General features: G+C 39.9%; 1 protein-coding gene and 1 pseudogene across 2 annotated transcripts in view; one reads left to right on the forward strand and one right to left on the reverse strand.

Annotated features, from left to right (window-relative positions):
• RNASEH2B (ribonuclease H2 subunit B) overlaps positions 1-19,570 on the reverse strand; it is a 64,673-nt gene that overhangs the window by 20,430 nt on the left and 24,673 nt on the right. For both annotated transcript variants that reach the window (XM_077158172.1, XM_077158171.1), the window contains exons 2-6: positions 16,553-16,624; positions 14,429-14,536; positions 11,248-11,324; positions 3,635-3,749; positions 72-136 (exon numbers count right to left, since the gene is read on the reverse strand). In XM_077158172.1, the coding sequence (XP_077014287.1) occupies positions 72-136; positions 3,635-3,749; positions 11,248-11,324; positions 14,429-14,536; positions 16,553-16,624 (437 nt within the window). The remainder of the gene's footprint in view (positions 1-71; positions 137-3,634; positions 3,750-11,247; positions 11,325-14,428; positions 14,537-16,552; positions 16,625-19,570) is intronic.
• On the forward strand, positions 8,761-10,351 carry LOC143679411 (iron-sulfur cluster co-chaperone protein HscB pseudogene; annotated as a pseudogene).

Raw genomic sequence — 19,570 nt, forward strand, 5'->3', positions numbered from 1 at the left:
TTCACTGAAGATTGTTTTAAAGGAGCATTAAATTTCTTCTTTTATCACACAGAATTAGAGAGCTACTATACCTTTTTTTCCAACCACTTTAATGTCTTCTCTTTGCTGTATTTGTAATATTTCTTGCCATCTATTTCTGGACGAAGTCAAAGGGAAAAAAAAAAAAAAAAGACCACGGTGAATTAAACAAAAAATAAACTCATAAACATATATCATATGCAAGTTAATTAACTTTAAAATATTTCAAAATAGATTATATTCTTGATAAACTCAATTTATAAAACTGAAAGATGACTTGAGATGTAAAAAAAGTTCTCAGAATGTGGGTACCTCAGGGCTCACCCAACCACTAATGAGGCAGGAATTTAAGAAAACCATCAAATGTACAAACAAATGATAGGAAAGGTAATTTTTAAGACTCAGCAAACTGCCATGCCAAGCAACGTTGAGGTTTCTGAATAATCTGAAATTCTCTCATGAAAGGCTTCTTTTCTAAAATTATAATGGAAATCCAAAGCAAGAAAATAGAAATTAAATTCAGTGGCCTAGGAAGCTTACTGCATAATTCAATTAAATAAGTAAGTAAATAAATAAATAAAAAATCTTGCTGGTAGTACTAGTAGAGTAAATGGAAAAACATATATACTCACATATCTTTGAATATATTATCAATATAATCATGGCTACTTCAAGGGCATTTAAATTATGGCAGGTTCACCTTGGCCTTTACAGGCAAATTACCTCTTACAAATTATATTTCCACTCCTCGCAATCCACCTCTTTTTACTATGTCATTAAACCACAGCTGCCACATCACACTTATCATTCATGGGGTTTCTTGCTTCCCGTGCAACTGGCAGAGGCAGCACTTCCACTCTGAGCCTCCCTCCTCCATGCAGGAGTTTTCTTTATGACTTCTGCAAATCTTAGGCCAGATGCAAAGGAGTTGTCTGTGACTTGCTCTAGAGTTCTGCAGAGTGACCCCTTGGGGTAGGAAGTGGAGACTACTTGTTCAGGAGTTTCCTGCAGTTTGCTACATTGCATGAGTACCACCTGGTGACCTGTTTACCACTAAATGTCCTAGGCCTCAGATCCTGTGTGTTCCCTACCCATCCCAGCCTTGTGGCTGTCAGTGTCATGGGCAACCGGGCAATACTGAAGGAGGAAAGAGTGGAGGCAGGACTCCTGCACCCATGTCCTCAGAACGTGTCCTGGAATAACAAAAAGGGGAGACGTCTGCAAATGGCATTCTGTCTGCCAAGCCAGAGTTGGGACCACCTGGGCTCCTAGGCAACTCTAGAACTAAGGGAGATGGCACAAGACTCAGTTTCCTAGGAGACCACTTCCCACCTTGTGTAAGGAGAATTCCAAGAGCATTCAGCTCAATAAATAAATACTCAATAAATGCATGCTGTTGAATTAATTTTTGAAGTTCTGCTTATTGCCTGATACAAATCTCCAAGAAAGCTCGTCTCTCCTAAGAGAGTCAAGAGTAATCTTGACTCTGCTATTTATCTTTCTCTCTTGCTCTACTTTTAAAGCTTCTGAAAGACATTTTGCAAGATACTTCTATAATCCACCCCCGTTTTCCTCCTCTCTGGCACTCTCGGGGCCCCTTCGCAGCTCCTCGGTCACTGGTGAGGGTGGACCAGCAGCAGTCTACATGAGTCCTGCTCATCAAAATACACATACGCATTTCACATTATTTCCTTCACAACATAAATACATGAAACATTTTACTTACGAAAGTTCCCAAGTACCAGGGCAGCTTGCTGAAATGGATGTCTCTTTGGATGAAGGTTAAATAAGGAGAATATATAACTCTGAAGTCTAAAACTGGATTTTAGGGTCCATCAAACAGAATAAATAGAGGGTATGCATTTCCAATATTACAGAACTTCTAAAAGTTAGGCAATGTTGGAGAAGTGAAAGAGATGAAGAAAAGAAGTTCCTATAATGATTCAAAGAATGAATGGTCAGAGGTTTGTTGTGCAGAAAGGAAGGAATGTGAGAAAGGGAAGCTCTTGTTTTGAAACAGACTGTAAGCTAATAAGCGCTGATGAGTTAATGCAGCTTCTAAATCTGGGTTTCTGGGGTTTGATTTAAAATTACTATTCTTACACGGCTAAGGGAAGAATTATAAATGCATTTTCAACTTGGGTTAACTTGGCAAAAATTAAAATGACTTTCAATTATCCTTCATTACTTTAGCTTTCAAAAATTATGTGCTACTTCTTTTGTCACCCAAAAGAAAGACTACTGTCTCCTTCCAAACTGAGGGAAATCTTTAAAGGGACTGCTTTGATAAAACCTTGGCCCTATACAGCCCCCCAGATGGAAAACAGAGCTCCAAGACTGGCAAAGCATGTGTTCAGTAGACCCTCAGACCTGAAGTGTGAAATGACTTTCCCTGTAAGTGTACAAGTCTTAGAATCACCACTTCCTTGTTCCCAGGAGAACTGTCAGTTAGCCAAACCAGCCTGAGCAGCCACAGCTCATCAGCCTGACATGCTGGTCCCCACATTCTGGTTCCATGCGCCTGGAGACCACTGCAATCGTGTTTCTGAAACGCTGATACGAGGCTCATACAGTGCTTATAGCCTATCACATACATGGCTTCACTTTCTCCTCTCAAAATTCAAATGAACTATAGACCTGGAACCCACCTCTCCATCACCCCCAGGACACCAGCATTGCACAGCTGCCGATCAAGGCACACACCTGCAAGCCATCCTTGATTCCTTCCTTGCAGCCACCTACCATGTGGCTGACCCCACTGCAAACTGCTCTCTCTGTGTGCCTCCGTCTCCTCGGCTCAGGCTGCCAACATTTCCTCCTAGACCACAGCAGCAGCCTCCAGGAATCTGATCTCAGTTTATCCAACACATTCTCCAACTACAGCACTGCCCTGCTTGAGACTTCACCCTCATGCAACTGTCATTAAGTCAAGTCCAAACGCATCAAAGGCCCGCCATGACCTAGGTCCTCACGCTGCGCTCTCACCCTATTCCTCACCAATCCAAAGCCTCCCCGGCATCCTATATAACAGCGATACTGAACACCTTGGGGCTTCCACTCATCCACACCTCTATTTGCTGCTACTCTGTCCCTATTCCCTGGATTCCACTGAGAGGGCCTTTCCCCCAGGAAAGCAACACAACACCCATCCTCGACCCCCTGCCCAGTCCAGGCCAGGTTATGGAGCTGTCCCAGAGACCCAGGACTCGTTTCTGACACTGCTCTGCCACTGCCCTCTGTGCCACCAACCCCGCAAGACTTAAAGCAATTTGAGGGAAAGGGCAATGTCTCTTATTCATAAGTGTGCCCAGAATCTAGAACTAATGCTCAACAAATGTTTCTTTGTAGCTCTCAATAAATGCTTCTCAAACCAAGAAGCAGTTAAGAGACTTGCCTAAGCAGTTAAGTGACTTGCCTAAGGTTACAAATCGAGTTCAAAGAAGAGCTGAACTAGTTCAGAGTTTCAAAGACTGAACAATTCAGTATGACAGAGGAATGGCAGTGACAGGTGGCAGCAAATCCTCTGAATGGCCCACACAGAAGAGGCATCACAAACAGCAAGCCCTTCAGCAGTCTGTCGGCCCAAGTCTGATTCTCAAAGGCTCATGTACCATACCTTTTTCCTCTGTCACATGGCGAAGTAACTTCTCCAGTCCAGGAAACTGTAGCAATAAGACACAGTTTGGAAATATGTCATCCACCACTACTTGATCTAGAGGCTGAAACTTTCCCTGGGGGGAAAAAATACTTTAGTCAGTCAGAATGCAAGTGTTACAGTCAGCAAACTCACACATCAAAAGATGAGTAAAATATATGTTATTGTACGGCTGTGTCCCTAATCACAGGCGAGGGCCAACGTTTCATACAACAAATCCTAAACTAAAAGGCGAAGGCCCCGAACTGACCTTAGCTCCAGTAAGGAAGGTACTTACAGGGTAGGTTCCAGTCAGCAAGCCATCTACTTCCAGGGCGCAGTCCCAGGTGAACAGGGGGACAAAATCCTGGTCAGCACTGGAAGCTACTGGCACTTGCAAAAGTGGCAGAGAGTACCCAGGACCAGTCCAACCCATTCAACTTGAAGATGGACTAGCAGCAGTCCACACAGCCAGAGTCCTGACCATCACACAAGAGGAAGCCCAGACAGGTCCAGCAGACACATCTCTCCTCTCCATCCTCCCTCCAGGACTGAAGGAAGAAAACACCCACAACAAAAGCTCCAAAAGTGAATCTGCTCCTGTCAAAGCTGTCTGACAACGCTTTCAAATTTAAACTATAAGAAAGAAAAAGCTAGTCAGGGTGACGACATAAGACATCCCTTGGAAAAAACCTCCTCAAAGATTCTGAGAATAAAAGGACAAATCCCACTCACTTAGAACTCTGAAGATGTAGAGACTGGAGAAGGGTCCCACAAATGCTGAATTGTGGAAAAAGGAAAATACCAAGTAGGAAATTTCCTTGCACTCTCTCTCCTTCACTTGGTCCCTTGCAGCTTGGGGAGATGCTTCAAGGCTGTGGCCTGGATCCTTCCACCACCCACCTGGACAACAGGGATGGCACCCCATGTGTTTTCAAGCACAGAGACCCAGGATGGAACACACACCTCTAAGATGTGCTGCATGCATAAATGCCCTGAGAGGGTTAAAAAAAAAAAGAGAGACAGAAAAAAAGCACGTCTGGAAAGTATTGTACTAATTCAATCTACTTTCTGTTGGCTGGACCACCAAAACACAAAACTGACGCTTCTGGAGTGATCCATCTTTCTGGATTGACCCTATCTGGCTCCCTGGATCAGGATACCCTAATGGAGAGTTTAAAAACTTTTGCACATCAAAAGACTTTGTCAGGACAGTGGAAAGGCAGCCTACTCAACAGGAGAAAAGATCTGGAAACCACATATCCGATAGGGGCTTAATAACCAGAATATATATATAAATTCTACAATTCAACAATAAAAAGACAAATAACTCAATTAAAAAATGGACAAAAGACTTGATAGACATTTCTTCAAAGAGGAAATAAAAATGGCAAAAAGGCACTTGAAAAGGTGCTCAACTCATTGGCTTTTAGGGAAATGCCAAATCAAAACCACAATGAGGTAACATTTTACACCCACTAGAAAGGCTACTATAAAAAAAAAACCCCAGAAAACTACAAGTTTTGGGAGAGGATGCAGAGAAATAGGAATACTTAATCACTAATGGTGGAAATATAAAATGTGCAGCTATTGTGAAGACATTTTGGCGGTTCCTCAGGAAGCTAAGTATAGAATTATCATATAGATTAGCAATCCCTCTACTAGGTATATACCCAGAAGAACTGAAAGCAGGAACTCGAACAGACATTTTCACCCCGATATTCACAGCACACTATTCACAATTTCTAAAAGATGGAAACAACCCAAGTATCCATCAACAAATGCATGAATAAACAAAATGTGGTATATACATTCAATGGAATATTACTCAGCCATAAAAAGGAATGAAGTCCTGATACATGCAATAACATGGATGAGTCTTGAGGACATTATGCTGAATGAAATAACCCAGACCCAAAAGGACAAATATTCCATGATCTCACTAATATTTACTAATTATGATAAGGAAAGTCAAAGAGTTAGAATCTAGAACACAGGTTTCCAGAGGAAAGACTGGGGTTATAGAACAGAGAGTTTGATTAGTACAGAATTTCTATTTAGGTTGATTGTAAAGGTTTGGAAATAGATGCTGGTGATGGTGGTACAATGAGTGCAGTTAACAGCACTGAATTATATAGGTGAATGTGGTTAAAGGGGGAAACTTTAGATTTTATATATTACTAGAATAAAAATTAAAAGATAGAGCATGATACTGCATAAGAGTGAATTCTATTGTAGATGTTAAACTATAGTTTTAGTATAAATAAAAGAATGTTCTTTCATGAATTTTAACAAATGTATGACACCAAGAAAAGGTGTCAATAATAGGGTGGTTTGGTATATGGGAAAAAAAACACCTAATGTAAATTATGGGACAATAGTTAATACTATATTGACATCTTTTCATCATTTGTAACAACGACACTACTGTTTAAAAAAAAGTAGTATTACTTTAAAAGGTACTATCATTAATTGTAACGAATGTTTCATAGCACTGCCAGGTGCTGGTGGTGGGGTAGTGCATGGGCATCCTGTTATTTTATGCATGATTGGTCTGTAAACCCGCAGCGTCTCTAATAAAAGGAAAAATAAGAAGAGAAAGAAAAGCTTGCCAGATGGATAAGTACAAAGAAGGTGTGGACACGCTCAGCTCAGGCTCAGATTAGTTCATATTGCCTTTTAGGCAAAGGGGCCCGAAGTGCAGAATATTAGAATTCAGAACATTAATCTTCTCAATTAGGCTTGATTTCCTTTAACTTTATTAGCAGCACAGAGAAGTGAAGTTTGTCTAAATTAGGATATGAGTCCCCCGATTAGGGATGCCAGGCTTTGGAAAGGATGCATAGCTTAGCTCACACCCCACTTCCAGCTCACTCTACCTTCCTGTTCTAGTGACATCTACTTCTAAAAAGAGAAAATCTATGTCTGATCAGTCTTCTTTCTGGGAAAGCAGATTTCTTTGGTTTTAAGTGTGAAATCTGACTTGTTTGGTAGCACATGTCATACTCTCTGTTAGGCTAACAAGTGCTAGGAAATGCTTCAATTCAAATGTTCTTTTCCTGTCAAATATTAAGAATTTACAGATTTCCCAAGGCTTACTGTCTTTAGATTTCTATCTTAACCTATTTTCTTTCATGATCAAACAATATTTCAAATATTTAACTACACTAAAGTAACACTCTATTTATATATAATAGGATACCACAGTTTGATATAAAATAATTTCACAATTAAGTAATTTTTTATTCCTGTTTTCTTTTCCACATATACACAAAAAGTAAATGCTCAATAAGACAACTTGCTAGTGCTTTGAATATAATGTTGATGATACTTGGGATGGCTCAAAGAAGAGATATTTTTACTGATACAAAAATAAATCATGATTAAAAAAGAAAAGGCTGACATTTCAAAAGTGCTTACCAATTTTTTTTTTTAACTAAATAAGAAAAGATCACTTCTAATATATAGGGAAGAAAATAACTAAGTGCTTCACATGCTATTTTACAAGTTATTTCTAGTACTTTAGAAGAGAAAGAGAAAGTAAGAGGGCCTAAAGGGCAAGTAAACTAACAACCTGAGCAGTACCTCTGCTTCGTTGTACACTGGGGTGCCCCAGAGCACCCCCGGGAGACTGGGGTGGGGTCTCAGCCATTAGCGGCACAGTTCTGATGGGAAATAGAGAAACACTCCTGATTAAAAGGGAGGGGGCTTTAAATATACATAACACATGTACTAAGGCTGGCTAGTAGCTTTATCTCTGTTCATTTATCCCTAGAAACCATCATGTTTATAAGCCAGATTTCCAACTTCCTCCCTGAACAAATGTTCTTTGAAATAACATAATAGCATTTATAACATACTATTTATGTCATACTGCAATCCTTTTATTTATACACACGTGTGGTAGTTAGATTCGGTTGTCACCTTGGCCAGGTGAAGGCACCTAGTTCTGTTGCTGCGGACATGAGCCAACGGTACGTGAACCTCATCTGTTGCTGATTTACATCTGCAGTTGGCTGGGAGGTGTGCCTGCTGCAATGAATGATGTTTGAGTTAATTGGCTGGGGCTTAAATGAGAGACTCAACGTAGCACAGCCCAAGCAGCTTGGCATACCTCATCTCAGCACTCACAGCTCAGCCCGGGCCTTTGGAGATGCAGAAAGGAATCACCCCGGGGGAAAGTTGCTGGAACCCAGAGGCCTGGAGAGAAGGCCAGCAGAGATCACCCTGAGCCTTCCCAGGTAAGAAAGAACCTCAGATGAAAGTTAGTTGCCTTTCCTCTGAAGAACTAATGAAATAAATCCCCTTTTATTAAAAGTCAATCCGTCTCTGGTGCATTGCATTCCAGCAGCTAGCAAATTAGAACAACATGTTTGTGGTAGCACTGGATTAGCATTGGATAATGTTTTGTTTTGTATTGTTTGATTTTCTTACAGTGAACCTGCATTATTATTATTAAAATAAAATTATCATATAAAAACTACACTTGTAGAGATGTTTATTAGAATATTCTCTATAACAGAAAAAATTTATAGAACACTACATGTACTGGCACTGTGTTAAGCATTTTCCATACATTATCTCTCTAATGGCCAAAACAACAACCATAAAAGCCAAACCTGAAGACAATATAAGATATTTGACAGTAAAAAGTTGTTTAAAAGTAAATAGCAGGGCATCAAAGACATTATAAAGAAAGTGAAAACACAACCTAGAGAATGAGAGAAAATAGTTGCAAACCACATATCTGATAACGATTTAATATTCAGAATACTTACAGAACTCCTATAACTCAACAACAAAAAGACAAATAACTCAATGAAAAAAAATGGGCAAAGGACTAGAACAGATATTTCTCCAAAGAAAATATACTAGAGGCCAACAAGCACATGAAAAGATGATCAATATCATGGGTCATTAGGGAAATACAAATCCAAACCACAGTGAGATACTACCTCATCCCCACATGGCAATTCCACTTCTAGATGTATATCCAAAAGAACTGAAAACAGAGATTTGAACAGCTGAGTACACAACAGTGTTCATGGCAGCGTTACTCTCAAAACAGCCAAAAGGTGGAAGCAATGAAAGTATTTATCAATAGATGAATGGATAACGGAGATGGACTATTCTGCTCTAGAAAAGGAAAGAAGTTCTGGTATATGCTACAACGTGGATGAACCTCAAAGACCTCAGGTTGAGTGAAATAAACCAGACACAAAAGAACAAATGTTGTATGATTCCACTTATATGAAAAATTTAGAATAAGCAAATACACAGAGACAGAAAGCGGATTAGAGGTTACGAAGAGCTGGAGGTGAAGGAGTAGTGGATAGAGTGGGGAATTATTTCTTAAAGGGTGATTTCTTAAAGAGTTTTTATTTGGGGGTGATATAAAAGTTTTGGTAATGGTTAGTGGTGATGGTAGTATGGCATTTTAAATATAATTAATAACACTGAATTGTACAGTTGAAATGACTAAAATGCACAATAGATGTGTTATATATACCAGATAAAACTTTTTAAAAAGTAATTGTCATGGTCAGATTCATGTGTCAACTTGGCCAGGTGGTGGTACCTGTTTGTCTGGTTGGCCAAGTACTGACCTGTCTGTTGTGATGAGGACATTTCATAGAATTAAATCATGAACACATCAGCTGCATCCACAGCTGATTCCATTTGTAGTCAGCCAAGGGGAGTGTCTTCTGCAATGAGTGATGCTTAATCTAATCACTGGAAGCCTTTTAAGGAGGATTCAGAAAAGACAGGCTCTCTTCCTGCTTCAGCCAGCGAGCCTCTCCTGTGGAGTTCGTCCAGACCCTCCATCGGAATCGTCGGCTTCACAGCCTGTCCTGCGGACTTTGGACTCTGTTCCCATGGTCACGTGAGACACTTTTTATAAATTTCATATTTGTGAGTGTTCCCTGTTGATTCTGTTTCTCTAGAGAACCCTAATACAGTAATGACACGTTTTTCCCCAGCACGGGCAACCACAGTGACATAGGACAAAAGTGGGGTGAGAGGGTCGGCACCCTGCTCTGGGTGTGGGGTTATGGCCGGCAGGGGTGCCCAGGAAGGGACGGCTAAGCGCCAACGCTGCATCACAGGCACCAAGCCCCGCCCCTCAATGTTGAACTGTGGCGGCCCCAGGGCCACATGGCAGGGTGCATTCTTCTCCCAGCAGCACCGCGGCCGCAGGCCCCACAACCCTCTCGTGACTACTTCAGCCTCACGAACTGCGCGTTCCTTCAGGCGGACACTGCCAAGCTCCAGGCTGGGGACCAGCATCTCGTCCATCCAGACTTTTTCAGCCAAAGGTCTCAGACTGAAAGAACTTCTCAGAGAAGCAGCCAACCCTGGTGAATGGTGCCTGTAAGACTCTTCTGGCTCCCCTGAGCAGGGACTATACCTTGCAAGCTAAAACCTCGTGGAACGCATTCACAAAGGGACAGATGATGCAATGAACAAGATCCTCATGGAAATAATTTGGAAATCAATAAAAAACTCACAGAAGCTCAAAAAGTAAAGCAGCCACAAAAGAAGTTGAATCCATTGTCAGCGCTAACAGAAAGACTATACTGACAGTGTAAACAGAGCTTTGAACAAGAAGACTTTGAAAACGCCAAGGAAATTTTAAGAAAGATGAAATACTTTTCAAATACAGAAGAAAATATCAAGTTAAAGAAGATTCCACTCTAATTGTGGCTAATTTAAAGGTTTTTAAAATAAGTTCTTACACATTTCTCAAAAAAAAAAAGTAATGGTACATGCTAGAATTTTATTCTTACCATGAAAATCCCAATTATGAATAAGCAAATGCACTACTGGGAATTTCGGTAAAGAATTTGGAAGTTGCCACTCCCATTCTCCTAACAAGAAAAAAAGCTGAACAAGTTGAAAATCAACAACTCTTCTTAGATCCGTCAGAACTGAAGTCACAGGGCTAAGTATGCTTTGAAAATGGGAAAGACGGGTAAGTACAGAGAATGAGAGTTTTTGGAGACAGAAGCTGCTGGAACCAATGACCTGTCAGAACACTGACCAGGGGGCCCCAGCCTCAGAGGGAGTGCCCCCAAGTTTTACCTCCAGGAACCCCACAGGGTTTACATGGAAAAGATCTGAGAAAAACTCCACCCCCTGCTCGGGGGGAGCAGAACCATTTTGAAATGTGCCCAGAGGTTGTCCTGAACAACAGCATGCCCTCAAAGGAAGCTGCTTTACCAGAGCCTGACCAATGTGGTTTACACCAGAGCCCACTAGGCCAGGGGAAGGGAAACAGCCAACGATTGCCGAGGGAAGGGTGAGGACAGTTTTAACTGTTGACAGCCCAGGAAGGCGAGAGCATGGTCGTTGGGGTGGGTGTCAGAGGTCAGAGGTGACGTCTAGCTGGTGTCAACCGGACCCAGCTCAGCTGCTCCCAGCCTCAATGCCCTGCTCTGCACCAGCACACAAGACACACATACTTTTCTGACAATAGAAATGCATCTGAAGCGTAGGGAATCGACATCTGAATAATTGAAAGGAGGGAAGGAAGACAAAGCGAGGAAGAGTTAATTTTATTTCCTCATTGTTATTGCCCACAATGGGAAGCTTACCTCTTTATCAGCCTTTCTGAGATAGTAGAGAATGAGAAATAAGGGGTCCATTGGTGTGGCAAAGTGGAGATGTCCTCCTACAGGTTAAAAAGAAAATGAAGAGAATTAAATGTCTTGGAAAGACAGCTTGGTTACTTCATCTTAATCCCAATGCAAAAATCATTTATTGGAAAACAGATTTGAAATCCCCAATTAAGAAGATCTTCTTATACAGGCCCAAGATTCTATGTGATTTTCTCAAAAGACAGAAAATGCATTCCAAATAGCTTCAAATCCCTGTGGGGGGTGGAGAACCAAGACACTGACATCAATTTTTAACTTTGTAAGAAATCATTTTCAACAGAGTCCAAAAAAAAAAGTTGGGGTAGGCATAGACAAAATGGTAAAACTAGCAAATATTATGAAACCTGTATAAGTAAGTCTGTCTATAAAGCAATAGTGCAAAGTACCTTCCGGTGCTTCTGCGGATGAAGCTACAGGAAAGCAGTATCATCCACTCTGAAATAGCTCCTTCCATGGTCTGGGCTCCAGGGGGCTCACAAGTCTGCAAATGCTACTGACACAAAGCGCATAAGGCTGTAAACTAACCTCCCCAGCCTCCAGAAGGAAAAAGGCAGGAGGGCAGCAATCTAATAGGACTGAACATTAGCAAGCAAGTAACTCTGGGAGAAGAGTAACCTTCTCTCCAGGCTGGAAGAAAAAAAGGGCAAATCAAACCCAGCCAGCCCATCTGCTCTCCAGTCCCTTCCTCCAACACACTCCTTTCCAAGCATCCCAGACTCCTCCTTCCAGGGAAGGGAACCAGAACAGGTATTTTACCAAATGGAACAATGAACAATTCATTTACGTGTGCAAACTTATTCTGGCTTCAGGAAACACATGTACTTATATTTATTCTTTAACAGAATACATACAGCCAAGAAATATGAACCTTAGATTTTATACACATAGACACAAACATACAGACACTATGGAATTCATTTCATAAGTAAAAAAATTTAATGAAATAATTTTATACTGGGACACTGCTTTATTATTTTTTTTAAAAAAAAGCAGAAGAGAGGTTTATGAAAACTACCTTATCAGAAGCTCTATGTTCATATTCAGAACTTAGGAAAAGGTTTCTAGGTCTGAAAATAATATTCTGGTAGATACTTTTAAAAATGGGTAAATTTTCAAAGAAGACAATGATGAGAAAAACAGATACCCACTCAAGCAGTCCAGGACAGAGGATCAATCACTGTCTTCCAACATTTATTTTCCAGTTTCAATCTGGATTTTACCATGGGCAGTCTCGCTAAATCCAATTTCAAGTGTACTGTATTAGAGTTGGAACTCCCACTTATTGCCAAACGAATAAGCCTAGCTGCAACAACAAAAGGTATGTACACTTGCTGCCTTTCAGGCAAATAGCCTACCATATGCATTTTGCCAACACAAAACTACTTCAATCTCATGTACACAGGCACATAAAATTTATCCCAGCATTAAACCCTTCTTCTGGAATGCTTAGAAGAAAAGCAAAGTACCCTTCCTACCTTAGCAAGAAGGGGCACATATACAGCCAACAGAGAACAGAGTGCTTAGAAAGAAACAAAAAGCCTTCTGAACAGGATGAAAGAACAAAGGGAATGTAGGACGCCTTCAATATCCAATGACTTATTTCTATGAAAATTAAAAAACAAATAAACAAACAGGGAATGGACAGATCAGTAAAAAAACAATAAATATGGGGGTGGTGGAATAAGGGGTAAAAAAAATTGAGTAGATTGAAACACTAGTGGTCAACTGAGAAAGAGGGTAAGCAGTATGGAATGTATGAGTTTTTTTCTTATTATTTCTTTTTCGGGAGTGATGCAAATGTTCTAAAAATGATCATGATGATGAATACACTACTATGTTGATGATACTGTGAGCCACTGATTATGTACTTTGGATGGACTCTATGTGAAGATATCTCAATAGTCCCAGAATGTGGTCCTCTTGGTATCCTTGTTCCCTCTGAGTCAGCAATGCTCCCAAATTAGGGGACACGAAAAGAGCAAGAACTTGGGACGGCGAGGGGAGGACTAGTACGGGGGGAGTGTGCCAGTTTGAAAGGATGTATGTTCCCTAGAAAAGCCATGTTTTAATCCTAATCCCATTTTGTAAAGGCAGCTGCTTCTTCTAATCCCTATTCAGTATTGCAGGTCTGAAACTAATTAGATCACCCCCCTGGAGATGTGACTCAATCAAGAGCGGTTGTGAAGCTGGATTAGGTGAAGACATGTCTCCGCCCATTTGGGTAGGTCTTGATTAGTTTACTGGAATCCTATAAAAGAGGAAACATTTTGGAGAATGTGGGAGATTCAGAGAGAGCAGACTGACATAGCCATGAGAAGCAGAGAGTCCACCAGCCACTGACCTTTGGAGATGAAGAAGGAAAATGCCTCCTGGGGAGCTTCATGAAACAGGAAGCCAGGAGAGAAAGCTAGCAGATGATGCCGTGTTCACCATGTGCCCTTCCAGCCAAGACAGAAACCCTGACTGTGTTCACCATGTGCCTTCTCACTTGAGAGAGAAACCCTGAACTTCATTGGCCTTCCTGAATCAAGGAATCTTTCCCTGGATGCCTCTAATTTCTATAGACTTGCTTTAATTGGGACATTTCCATGGCCTAAAAATTGTTAACTTGCAACTTATTAAACTCCCTTTTTAAAAAGCTGTTCTGTTTCTGGTATTTTGCATTCCAGCAGCTAGCAAACTAGAACAGAGAGAGAATAGCAGTTTCCATGACAAATGAAAAAAAAAAAGAAGATCCTTGTTATATTCTTGTATATTTTAGAAGCGATATCAGTATAGATATTAAGAACTTGAAGATCCTCAAAAGTGGCTAACAGTCAACACAATGTATCCTCCATGCTGGGGGTAAAACAACTCCTGACTAAAGATGTTTGGTGCTTTAGTGGAGAAATCAGGGTTGCTAGTTTAAAATTTCCTTCCTAAAAGGCACATGGATATTGATCTAAACTTGCTCAAATGATCCTTTCTTTCTCCTTGATTAAACCCTGTTCTGACGCCAGGAAGGGTAAAACGTCGATCAGAGTCAAAACCACTCGGACAGCCCGGTCCCCATGCGTGGAGGATGGAAAAGCTAGAGCGTGTTTCGAGTTAATGAGGATATATACATGATGTCACTTACCTGACTGAACTGATTGATTTATAAACCAAGAGTGGTGTTTTTCCTTGAAAACCTTTATTTCAAACAGCTGCCGCACACACATATTGAACAAGTAAATGGCTCCTTCCCCTGTTAAGACAAATCTCTTTTTTATTTGAAAGTTTTCACACACACACACAAACACACACAAAAAGAATCAAAAGCCTGTTTAATAGTTGTGAGGAATGTCCCTAAAATGAACATAAACATACATAGATGTATTCTATACAAATCGACTCTGAGGAAAGCTTAAAGCTTTGTTATTAAATACAGATGCTTGTTTTCCAGTTCTATAATTCCCACTGAACTTAAACCAATAAATTAAAAAGTATAAATTATTTATCTTAACTGCTATGAAGCCTCTCAGAGGATCCCTGTCAGACCAGGAGAGAGGCTCCATTCCCAAACTACCCAAACCTGATGCAGCCAGATGGACAGAGCAGGCCATCAGTTCCTAGTCCCTAGGCAGCTCACGGCTCCCCTACATGGTGTCCAAGTCCACAGACCCTGCGGATCGGCTCTAAGGGAGCGAGGGAAGGCTCCTATGTGCTCCAGGCCGAAAGGAGTGGGCAAAGCCTCATGGGTTTTCCCCTTTCTTTGTTAAAAACAGCAGGGGTGCAGTAAGGGGTGCACATATTATCTATCCAATTCATGAAATACTGTTCTGAACATAGCACAACCTCAGGAGCCAACATGCCTGAATTTGACCCCATCTCGTTACCATGCTGGCCACATGCCCTTGGGGAAGTCACATCTGCTTTCTGTGCCTCTGTATTCACAGTGGTAAAATCGGAGCAATGGTGCACCCAGCTCATAGGGTTTTTATAAGGATTAAAAAGACAGGATGCATGTAAAGTTCTTAAAACTGTATTTGGCATATAGTAAATGTTCAACAAATGTTTGCCTCTGTTTTTCCACACTCAAGTTAACAAAATAAAAGCATCTATTCCTCTATTGTCTGTGGAAATTCCAATAAAACAGAAATTTTAGAAGAAGGCTGAGTTTTTTTTTTTTTTTTTGTACCTGTACTTTGGCTAAATATTTTATAACCTTTACTGCTACCTAAAACTTTTCTTGAAGAACTATTTCTCACGTTAATGTAGTCTTATGCATATAATCATGAGTTCCAAGCATATAGCCAACCAATTACATTCAATTTTATCTTGAAGAAAAGAACACTGAAGGAAGTCAGGTATTTTTTCCTCTCTAGTTGCTTCTATTATATGTCTTTCCAACAACAACAACACAACAAGAAGGTATTAACCACTCGCTTTCACTTACTTTTACTATCAGTACTATAGTAACCAGGAGAATGCCCTAATTTGCTAAGTGTCAGGTGTCTATTCAAAACCTTATAAATTAATAGGAAAACAATTTCACAGATAAATATCAACAATATCACTGCCTATTTAGATCACATTTTTAAATATTTTGCCTAACCAATAGATTTAGAACACAAAACAGAAAATACACCATATATAAAGTTATGATAAAATTATTTCCATTAAAATATGTAGTTCTTCAATATACAATGCTTTGAATACAAAAATAAAAATCCATCCCTTGTAAGGAAAAAAATATGTTTTGGATGGAACAAAATAAGAAAGTTCAGCTAAAAATGAAACTACTCAAAATCTTGGCAAGTCAAGTAAAAGCCTGCTTTAAAAAAAACAAAAACCTCATGTTTATTTTACTTTATAACATAAAATGAATGTAAATAAACACTTATATTGGATAACTACTCTAAAAAAAGCCGGCTTGAGAAAGCCAAATAAAATTCATCTACTTTAACAAAGAAATTGAACTTGCTACTCTTTCACTTTGCAGCATTTCTGATGAACAGTTCTATGGATTAAAATTATAAGAAGAAATAAAAAATATTTAGGTTGAGTAAATTGTCTAGGAAAATTAGTAATATCTTCAGCTTGCTTTTGTCATCTTGTGATTCCATAGTAACTTTACAAGCTATTCAGGAAGAATGAAGATACAAAGTAAAAAAAGTATATCTGTTTTTTATCCACAATGTTTAAAAAACATTCAAGTTATCATCATCAGAGAAAAGAAAGCAAAGAAAAAACAGGAAAAGAAGAGGAAAAAGAAACTTACCTGAACATGGGTTAACCAATTTTACAAACATAAGGCCACTTTTGATCTTCTTCGGAGCATCTTTCAAACATTCTGAAAAGAAATGGTGAATTTTTAAAATTAAGCCATTTTCCTTGTGGTTCATCTGAAGTTATTGTGTTTTACTTTCTTCTATTTATTTTTCTTTCTAAAACTTTTAACTCAATTTTATCACTTATGAGCTGCGTGATCATTAAAAAAATGACTAATTTCTTTGTAACCTGCAGTGGGATTCCAGGCAGTCGTCATTTCTTTGAGGAGTGGTGAAGAGCAGGGCAGAGTCATTTGGTCTGGATTTTTATCTTGGCTCAACCAACCGAAGGTTTTGTCACCTTGGGCAAGTTTCTTAGTCTTCTGCTTCAGCTGCCATATTTATAAAATGGTAATAATAAACTTGCCTTTCAATGGATTCGCTGATCAGTTGAAAGCTCTTAATATAATCAGGTGAACGGGAATACATAATCAATAGGAGCCAGTATTACTGGGGCTACTGTTACTATTACCATGAAGCAGACCATTTTGTAAATAAATGCGTAGTGGTCATTTAGGTTTTTCTGCCCTAACTGTGATTACCTAATCAGGTCCTTTGAGCACTTTTTTAGTGTGGTGCTCCTCTTCTTTTTACTACTTTATTAGGAATCTTCATAAAAGAAGTTTATCAACTCTGCTTTTTAACTTGGAAAAGGCTTTTTCTTCTTCAAGACTGTATTTTTTTCTAATACTTTTAGATTATATATTTAATCTACTTGAAATATACCTGGGTATAAGATTTGGGAAGGAGCCCTAACTTTAATTTTTTTTTCCATTGAGTTGACCAATTTACCAACAACATCTACTGAATAGCCCATCAATGAAATATCACCTTTTTGCTAAATATTTAAGATACATTTATGAGTCCATTTATGGAATTAGAATTTGATCTACTAATTTGTATCCATATTGACATCAGGAACAAAACTTTAACTACCATAGCTTTAAAATACTTTTTAATACCTAGTAAGGTAAGCTCTCTTCATTATGTTTCCTCTATAATATGACTGTGAAAGTTTTAATTATGCTGATTAAAGCAGTAAGATCTTGACTACATTTTTGATAACGTGTCTTCCCTATATTTTGTGTGGCACATTTACAGAGCTCATTTAAAGAGTCACTCTTCTAAAGAATAAAGGGCTGATTAATAAGGGGCATGGTGACCTCTGCCAAATGAGTCAAACAGGAAGCTTTGGGGGAGGGAAGAGAGCTTTTACTCTCTTTTATTTCTTACGGCCTCAGGTCCCTTCGCCCTCACTTCAGGTTTCCATAAACTTAAACATAGTGAGCATGTTTTAAAAGGGGCTTATTCAAAAGTGGTCAAGATATAATTCTTTTCTTAAAGGAATAATGATATTAAATATGTAAAGGAAAAAAAAACAAACTAAATTTGAGATGTCTACTTTCAACTAAGGTAGACTGACAGGAACCCAATTTCTCTCTGCGCTGGTCGGAAATGATATATGTACCCTAGAAAAGCCATGTTTTAATCCTAATCCCATTTTGTAAAGGCAGCCACTTCTTCTAATCCCTATTCAGTACTGCATGTTTGAAACTGTAATTAGATCATCTCCTTGGGGACGTGATTCAATCAAGAACGGTTGTTAAACTGGATTAGGTGGAGACGTGTCTCCATCCATATGGGTGGGTCTTGATTAGTTTACTGGAATCCTATAAAAGAGGAAACATTTTGGAGAATGTAAGGAGATTCAGAGAGCAGAGGACGCTGCAGCACCATGAAGCAGAGAGTCCACTAGTTAGTGACCTTTAGAGATGAAGGAAAATGGCTCCTGGGGAGCTTCATGAAACAGGAAGCCAGGAGAGAAAGCTAGCAGATGATGCTATGTTTACCATGCGCCCTTACAGCCAAGAGAGAAACTCTGTGTTCACCATGTGCCTTCTCACTTGAGAGAGAAACCCTGAACTTCACTGTCCTTCTTGAACCAAGGTATCTTTCCCTGGATGCCTTTGATTGGACACTTCTATAGACTTGTTTTAATTGGGACATTTTCTTGGCCTTAGAACTGTAAACTAGTGACTTATTGGATTCCTCTTTTTCAAAAGCCATTCATTTCTTGTATATTCATTCTTGCAGCTAGCAAACTAGAACACCCTCTCATCTGAAACAACAACAAGAATTCCAGCTGAATACATGAAGCAACTGTTTTCAAGAAATGGAAATCAAGCCATGCAGAGCAATGCTATCTACAAGCTGGAACAAACGAGGTGAGCCTCTGGTTGTCCTATGAGAGTTTCCAGAACCTGTGCAGAAAGGAGGAGCCAGGTGAAGCCTGGCCGACTCCCTGCATCGAGGAGCCAGAAGGGAGAGCCCTGAAACCACCATGGTGGCTAAAGCTCACAAGACAGCACAAGGAGAGGAAGGAGTGTAAAGGAAGCAAACCCTAGTGATCTGTACAGTGTCCTGCATGCAAGTTATGACACCACCTGAGGCCATGTTATGACATCACCTGAGGCCATGTTACGACACCACCTGAGGCCATGTTATGACATCACCTGAGGCCATGTTATGACACCACCTGAGGCCATGTTATGACATCACCTGAGGCCATGTTATGACATCACCTGAGGCCATGTTATGACACCACCTGAGGCCATGTTCTGACATCACCTGAGGCCATGTTCTGACATCACCTGAGGACAGTTCGTAATGTGAACTGCACCTCCTCCCAGCCAGCCAGACTGGAAAACTTCATAATTTGTGGGCATTCTGTGGAGTACTCAAAGGGGTCTTGCCTCAATGGCAGGGTATAACTAGCCCTAGATGAAATACTGCTGGGTCCTGCTGACCTACTTTTAAAAAACAAACTGCTTCTAAGTAATTGAACTGTGTTCCAGATCAAAGTTCAAGGGTATGTATCAGAATACAAAAATACTCAGCACCAAAAAAGTAACACTTATAATGCCTAACATCAAAGATCACTAGGCATGCAAAGAAGCAGGAAAATAATT

Source organism: Tamandua tetradactyla, chromosome 4 (assembly GCF_023851605.1).
Source record: "Tamandua tetradactyla isolate mTamTet1 chromosome 4, mTamTet1.pri, whole genome shotgun sequence".
NCBI lineage: Eukaryota > Metazoa > Chordata > Mammalia > Pilosa > Myrmecophagidae > Tamandua > Tamandua tetradactyla.